The following is an 8,181-nucleotide window of genomic DNA, read 5'->3' on the forward strand; positions in this document are numbered from 1 at the left end:
GATTTAAGTGCTGGGACAAGTGCTTAGCTTTATAGCATTGACAGTCTTTTGAGAACTTGGTTCCTGAGTTGAGGGCCCCATATATATGAAATGGAGATAATAACTCAATAGTTGAAAAGGAAATAATTTAAAAGCTATGATGTAGTCTTATATTACTGTGGTCTCTATAAGGACCACAAATTGTTTTAAGTTCAGGACAATATTAACAAGATATCTTCTATTCCAGTGAAGACCCAGACATGAAAGACCTTATATAGGAGAAAAGCAAGTAGGCAAGCAGACAAAAAAAAACCAACCCCAAAACCCAGCAAAAACATAAACAACAAAAAAGCCCAAATTATTACTAGCTTTTATTTCATATACAGCATATAAACATAGGCAGATCCTTTCTTCACAACCTTGCCACCAATAAATAAAAACACAAGGCACTGTTTTAATTTCAAAGTGATTCCAGCATTGCAGTTTGGACTTCCTTTCACCTAAATGAACATGAATATCTGCCAGAAGAAGGCAGCTTCCATACAACTACGTAGAAAGTGTTCCTGTGCTCCTCTACATCCGTTCCCTAAACTGGCAACAATTAGTACCAGTGACAGACTGAGAATTTTCTGGCTATGAAAGTGTTGCTAAACACTAGTACCTTGTCCCCAAGTTACTTGCTGCAGTTCTGTTACAAACATGCACATGTCACATGCAGGCCTGCAGGTCGAGAGTTACCCTACACACTGAAAAGCATGGGCTGGAAAAGATGATAACCCAATGTTGCTGGGTGTTATGTGTAGGGGAGGCCAAATCACAGGCAGATTTAGCTATTAAAAAGGCTGCAGGAGACTGCTCAGTTTCACCCATTGTATTCCAATCCAGACAAAATCGTGGAAAATGAAACTGTGCCCAGGACATTTTCGTTCCAGTGTGACACAACTCATGCAGAACTGAAACCTCTCAGATGAGGTTTACTGTCTCCTTGTTGCCAGAACTGCACTGCTGGTGGCACATGATCCGAGTACCTCTGGTATGTCTACATGAGCTAGCAGCTCCAGTATGACTGTAGTGGAGATGGAGCCCAACTATTGATTTGTGAAAGTATGTCATCTTGCAATATGAATGCACAAACTTCCTAGCTTGACACATCTTCTTTGGATTGTTTCATCCTTATTCAAAAGCAACCAGTGCACGCAGCATTGGCACAGATTTCACACAAATCATCGTCTTGGACAGCCTGGTCTGTTAGAGAGAAAAGAGAGGGTTTCAATAAGATGGCAAGAAAATTTCTTGGAGAGCAGCGCCACATATCAAGGGATCTGGAGACTCCTTTCCATTACTGTTTTATGAGTTTTAATGTTCCTTGAAGTTATTACTCGTATAAGTAAAATTAGTTCTTGCAAAAATCTGGCTTAAAGAATTAAGTCAAACCTGAATTCATTGGGGAAACAATGGGAACATGTGGAGGCAAGAGGGCAATAGGACATCGTGTGGGAGGGTGGTGGGGATGTGGCTTGTAGAATCACAACATTCGTTATATTGGTAGTATTTCTTCCTAAAATGCCCACTGTATTGGACAGTAGATAAATGCAATATTATAAAATAAAAAAGCAGACACTGTAGCAGCCAGTTCAAGAATCGCTACGTGTGTCTTGGAGAGAGATCATGCCAAAGAGTGATTCACCTCATTTACCTCTCACACCTCTTTAGGCTACCTGGAAAAACACCTGGTTAGAGAGAGCAATTAGACCTGCTCATAGGCTACCTGGAAAAACACCTTCTTCTACACTGGTTAGAGAGAGCAATTAGACCTGCTCACAACTTGTAGTTAGCTAAAACTGAGTGATATAACCCTGCTTTTCCTGTAAGCCAGAGGAGATCGTGGGCTCTCTCACTTTAAGTCATGTAAGTTAGCGTGCAACTACTCGGAGGAAGCTTTTCCATGGTTACAGCAGCCTGATCTGTACAGGCTACAGCTAAGCTCAGCACAGCAGGAATTTTCTTGTAGGGGCTCACAGCTAGTGTAGTCCAGCCCTTGTAGGAGGGGTAGTAAAAAGGCAGCATGGACTCTCTCGGCTGCTTTAGAAGTGACAGAACAGTAATTATGTTTCTTTGCCTGCTGCTATTTGAATGTTTAAGGTTGAAAAGTGTGATAAAAATGGCACCTATGCAATATGAGCTACATACTCAGCCTCTCAAAAACCATGGATGCATCTTCTGTTTTGCACAGAGGTTGGAACTCCTCAGGGAGATCTTTTTCATCACATGGAGAATAGCTAGCCATTGAAACCACCATGTGAGGGTTAACGTGTCTGTTCTCATCCATAAGCTCCTTCAGCTTCTTCACAGACTCAAGGGAGAATTTCAAGTCTCCATCCTATGTAGACAGAACCAGAAAAAAAAGGCATCAGGAAGTCAGTCCTTAGGCAAACCCATTCCATTTCAACCATGAGCTCTCCCAAAAACTATACTACAGGGAAAAGACAGTGCTGAAACAAAGCCTAGATAAACCCAGTGCTGACTGAAGGCAAAATGATCAGCTCTTCAAGGCAAAGATCTTTCAGAGCAGCAGTGAGACCTGGCTGGCCAGTCAGGGCTTTCATTATGTATCACAGTGGACAGAGGCAGAATTAGTGCATTTCTCACTCCCATGAGAGAGACCCATAAAATCTGGGGTCGAAAGATACAGGCTGGGAATCTTCAGCCTAGAAGAAAGATGACTGGGCAATATGTGGTAGAGATTTACAAAATAGTGAGTTTAATGGGAATAAATGGGAATTTATTTTGTTCACTCTTTCTTCTAATACACCAGTAGAGAACTTCAAGTGTTGGCTGTCATGTGGCAGGTTCTAACCACACAAAAGGAGCTATTCTTTACATTACACATTGTTAAGAGCTGAGATCCCTCACCCCAAAGTACTGTGGCAAGTTTCCATTAATTTAAAACTTGTCCACACAATTAATGGAACACAAGTTATTGGCAGCATAAATATGACACTTCTGACTCAAAGCTCATACCAAAAGCCTCAGGAGGCCGCAATAGTATTCTGAGAAATATTACTCCATGTTTTAGATTGCTAGACCCTGTGCATCTGTGAATGGTCATTCCCCCAGTTTCAAATGAATCCCACTGTTGAGGTAGGTCATAAACTTAAATTGCAGGTGTTGCAACTGTTAAGCTAGGTGCACAAAGTCTGTGTATGTCTGCAGATAACCAGTTTGGCCTAGAAGAGAAATAAGCATTTTCAAATTGATCTTTAGCATGTCTTTTAATCTGGTTTAATGACCAACATGTAGTCAGTAGCATGATCAAGTAACACCTACTCATTCAAAGAAATAAAGTGAAGTGACTGATACAGCATGAGACCAAACATTGCCATTTGTTTCATAGTCTCATGAGCCCAATGTTGAGCAGTGTGAGATGGGGGGAGGGTAGTTGGTTTTGGTTTGTTGTGTTTTTTTTACAGAATCACAGAAGTTTGGTGTTAAAGAATTAAAAAAAAACCCAACCAGATAAACTCTGGACGTGCATTTACTTAACAAAGTCAAACTCTTTTCTACTTGCAATCAGTTTATGATTTTACTCAAGTTAATCTATCAGTCATGATGGCCTATGAAAAATTAACTTTTCCTGTATAAACGCAGTTCTAGATTCAGCTATTAGTCACAGACCTCAAGAGCATAAAACAGAGAACTAAAAAAGGATGGATTTCCTCAGGTACAGTTTCAGAGAAACCAGAAAGTAGGAATGAACCCTGAGACGTGTATGTCCTGATGACAAAGAACAACAAAGGAACAACAAAAAAATGAAACAACCCACCCCACCCCCACCCCTCAGACAAGAAAGATGTATTAGAGAGAGCTCAATCTGAGCAGCATCTTCCCTCCAAGGTGAAAGTGCATACTGTGTTGCTGAACTAAGAGATTTTATCACAGAAATAGTGCAGGCCAGAACAATCCATCTCTGTAGTTTTTCTGGTTCTACTCCACACCCAGTAAACCACCTTCCTCCAATTTCCATCGTATTCATTCAAGATCTGTGGTGGAAAGTGTCGAGATAGTGATACTCAGTCTTCAAAAACATGATATGAAGTCAAATGAACTTCACTTCTGCTTTGCAAAACATTTTGTTAAATGAACAACTTCTGACATACTACGGGAGAGGGAAGGGAAGTCTTGGGAAGAATTTCAGAAAACAAGAGCATAAGCCAACTTTGTGCACTGAGTAATTAATCAGACCTTCGGGACCTCAAGCAGTCCAAGTGAAAGGAGAGCAACACACATGCAGAGTACACTGTACATATATTAGGGAAAATACAGATTTAGTGATTAATGAGATAAGAATTCAAACTACAAAGAGGAGCTAAATCTCCAGAGCTGCACTTTCTACACTTCTACCCAACTTATAGACAGCTATTCTCATTTAGGTTTTTTTTATGCCTCCAAGTGGAAAACTGAGATTTTTTTTCATTAAGTAGGAAGCTATATTGTTCCCTTGGAGACTCTAAATGTTAAAGAATGGTTTGGAAGAAAGGAATAGCTTAAACTTGCTATCTCTAGATATCTCTGACATCCAAAGGAGAAAAAGAGGATATTTCAAGGCACAAAGATAGTACCTACACCTGGAAACCTACTGTGTACATATAAAGAGAGTCAATAATTGTTTAAGAAATATTAGTTCTCTTGGTACTCTGAGGAAGTTATTTACATTGCAATCAAACTGAAATATCCCAAACTGTTTCTAAGGATGAGTGCAGACAGATCCAACACACTCACATGTACAGACAAGAGCACTGAAGTACCTTCTTAACTGCTTCCATGTTGCATGTAGTATCAGTCATAGGTGCTGTGTATTTTGGAAAATTTGATATAGGCTCCTCTAATATCTTATTTGCCTATTAATATTTCATTGGATCCAGCTAAGCATTTCTTTCACCTTGTTTTTATAGGTGATATGTGCGTAGGCTCCATCACATAAGCTTGCAGATCATTTTTGTAAAGAACTTCCTGCCTAGAAGCAGGTGAGACAAGACGATTTCTCTTTTGTCACATCTTGTTTACATCATTCTATAAAGTTAGAGGTGTCCCCAGTTCTTGCAGCTTCACAACACATGGGGTTGTGTGCAAAAGATAACTCTGGAAATGCAGTGCCTCAGTCAGCAAGGGATTTCAGAGCAGTGATACGGCTGGTGAAGGTAATTAAAGTGCAGCAGCTTGTTAGTAATACCTGAAGCATTTTACAGAAAGAAAAACTGAACCATAGGGAGATGAAGTTGGATATCAAGCCAGAGCAAAGCAAAAATTCAGGTCTATTAGTTTAGTTAGAGATTCCTGTTGCAGCCACAACACTTCACATAATATCAGTACTTCATTGAACTCGTAATACCAACAAATTAAAGAGCAGAAAACTCACCTGAACGTAGACTGCCTGGGAGCTGTGCACCAGTAAAAGGACTGCAAGGACTGTAATGGAAAGAAAGCCTTTCATAGTGCCTGCAAAGTATAGCCTTTCCTAACCTGAATATATTTTATTTTCTCTGGTTTTGGTCTTTCTCTGTCTGTGTCTCAGACTTTTTCTCTTCTTCTTAGCACTCAGACCATCTAGCAGTCAGAGCTCTATGCTCCCAGCACAAAGCTGGAGCTTTATAAAGACTTCACAGAGCATTTGCTTGGTAATCCATTAATCTAAACTCTTTATTGACATATAATAAACCCCCAGTGGACTATCAGTTATCCACTCATTAGCAGAATAGGCCAGTCACACCCAGGCAGATCCTGGGGTTTATGAGTCTCTCCCACTTTGAGAAACTGGCCATGACACAGGCAGGCAAAACATTCCAGCCTACAATAAATAAATGGTAAAGACTGATCTAACGCAACATCTGAAACTCAGTCTCCATATGGGGAATGTACTCAGGTTTCTGGCCACTTCCTGCAGAGCTGTGAGAAAGAAAGAGATTTGGAAGAAGATAGAAAAAAAAATTGATCTTTTGCACTGATTGCTGGCCAGTCAGTTCCCTCTTCTGGGGATTCCAGGTACTAAGACAGTAGCAGTGGACCAAGGCAGATGAACACAAGCTGTGCCTGCATATGACCAGATATAAAATGTCATCTTGCTGCTGCTTTTTGCAGCACCTAATTAAAATGAACACATTAAAAGGCACAGGGATTGTCATTAAGGATAAAGGCTGCCATGAATCAAATCTATTATTTCTCTGTCACTTTCAGTCTTATCCAGAAACATGGTAATGTCACACAGATGGAGAAGCATCAACATGCCTCACTCAGCTCAGTTCTGCCTATCAAGTTCAGGACCTTTAATCTGTAAAAGATTTTGGGCATATTGTGGCTTTGGAGTAACAACAGACACCATGCCAAACAATCTTCCTGATACCAGCAGAACAGAGGAGGGCAGCTGACAGTGCTGACTGCTTACTGATAGACTTTGCTTCTCTCCTCTCCACCACTCCAGTCTACTCCTTATCCATGAAATCTGAACCCCTGGAAGCATCTTTATTACCACAAAATGAGCTTGCTTTCTCCGCTGTTACGCTTTCTCTGCTTTCTGTGCTGCCATGGCCAACAGCCAACACCACTTGCAACTGCAGAACAAGTCACGCCCGTGCCCTTAATTACTCTAATATCGGTCAAGGGTATAACAGCAGAGGGTGTAGCAACAACCTCCTCCTAGAAGCTTTGCAGCAGTGTCACAAGAGGCAGACATGCCTAGAATCCAATTAGGTGAAGCTGAGGGTAAGAAAGCAATTAGATGTAGGGAATAAAAAGGTATATTGAGAGGCATGAAAGAAGCGATTGAAACCCCACCTCCCATCACATGCTTGGTTCCCAAAACCTCTGGGTCAAGACACCTGTCGGAGCATGGACTACCACTTTTCATCAGTGCCGTGCTTGACGTGCTGATGGCGTGCCATAGTGGAAAATCCCAGTGCTTCTGATCCAACTGCTTTTCTGACAGTGAATAAGTACACGCTCTCTCATCCATCTTCTTTTAAAAACCTCCAAAGAGAATTATGGCTGGATTACACTTTTTTTTTACTACTTTATCTAAGAGTTACGTCAAGCTCTGATACCAGTTTTGGTCCATTACTTCACACCCCTCATTTCTGTCTTGTTGAACTCTTGAGTGGCATTGTTGCATTTTGTTGTCTGGATTCATCCAGTCCACCTGTAAGTTTTGAAACCCAAAAGTTTTTCCAAGTACCTGGAAAAAAAAGACTCCATGTCAAAACTCAGATCATGTGTCTCCCCTGTTTGGTATCCTGCTCCTAATTGATGGGAATTGCTTACCCTTTAGAGGAAATGGGGCCTTTCCTCAGAACAGTTGTCAAATGCCTTCACCTGGAGTCTTAAGAGGGCTCCCATGTGGCATCCCCCCAGGCATGGGCAGGGATGATGGGGGCACATATCTAAGCAGATAGAATCTTTAAGAAGAAACAGAGAGGCACCTAACACATTTAGTCACCTCCAGGAATGGCTTTTTTTGAGGCTGTACCTTTGAATTAAAAGGTCTACAACAAGCATAAATCTGGAACTAGGCCCCTAAGTGCTTTTTGTGCTCAACCTGCAGTCAGCCTGAGTTTATCCATGAGAAGGGTGAGAGCTAAAGAGAAAGAGCTACAAGAAGATTTCTGATACCAGGTGGATCTGAAAAGCCAGTTTGTCTACATCTTTTTTTAACTGGGAACCCCCAAAATGGACACAGCACTCCAGATGTGGCCTCACCAGTGCTGAGCAGAGGGAAGGGATCACCTCCCCCAGCATGCTGGCCAAGCGCTTCCTAATGCAGCCCTTGGCCTTCCCTGCCACAAGGCCATGTTGATGGCTCATGTTCAACTTGAGCCCACCAAGACTGAGTTGCTGTAAAGCTACTGGTGAGCCCCCAGCCTTTACTGGTGCATGGGGCTATTTCTCCCCAGGAGCAGGACTTTGCATTTCCTTTCGTTGAAGAGGATGAGACTTCTGGCAGCCCATTTCTCCAGCCTGGGCACTCCTCAAGGCCCAGCCCTGCTGGGGGCTTTGGCCTGCCCAGACCCTGCACACTGGAGGGGCTTTGCTCTGCTGTCTGGGAGCGCGGGCAGGGGAAGTGCACCACCCTGCCCTGCCTTGGGTGTTAGTTCCCCACACCTCGGGCAATCTGCCCTGCAGCCGACTTCTCCTGACTAACCCCTGCTGTGGGCA

General features: G+C 42.2%; 1 protein-coding gene across 1 annotated transcript; it reads right to left on the minus strand.

Annotated features, from left to right (window-relative positions):
- Positions 1-1,156: 1,156 nt before the first annotated feature.
- On the minus strand, positions 1,157-5,522 carry LOC103907057 (guanylin-like). The gene is made up of 3 exons (XM_009289156.1): positions 5,396-5,522; positions 2,170-2,359; positions 1,157-1,224 (listed from the first exon to the last, which is right to left on the minus strand). Exons 1-3 carry the CDS (start codon positions 5,468-5,470, stop codon positions 1,157-1,159), a joined length of 333 nt encoding a protein of 110 aa, XP_009287431.1. The 5' UTR covers positions 5,471-5,522.
- Between the last annotated feature and the right edge of the window lie 2,659 nt (positions 5,523-8,181).

Source organism: Aptenodytes forsteri, unplaced genomic scaffold (genome assembly GCF_000699145.1).
Source record: "Aptenodytes forsteri isolate BGI_AS27 unplaced genomic scaffold, ASM69914v1 Scaffold253, whole genome shotgun sequence".
Classification (NCBI taxonomy): Eukaryota; Metazoa; Chordata; class Aves; order Sphenisciformes; family Spheniscidae; genus Aptenodytes; species Aptenodytes forsteri.

Coding starts and splice junctions, on each gene's coding strand:
- LOC103907057 (XM_009289156.1), bottom strand. CDS start 5,470: ATGAAAGGCTTTCTTTCCATTACAGTCCTTGCAGTCCTTTTACTGGTG. Junction 2,360..5,395: donor CCCAGGCAGTCTACGTTCAG/GTGAGTTTTCTG, acceptor CTGTCTACATAG/GATGGAGACTTGAAATTCTC. Junction 1,225..2,169: donor CATGGTTTTTGAGAGGCTGA/GTATGTAGCTCA, acceptor TCTCTCTAACAG/ACCAGGCTGTCCAAGACGAT.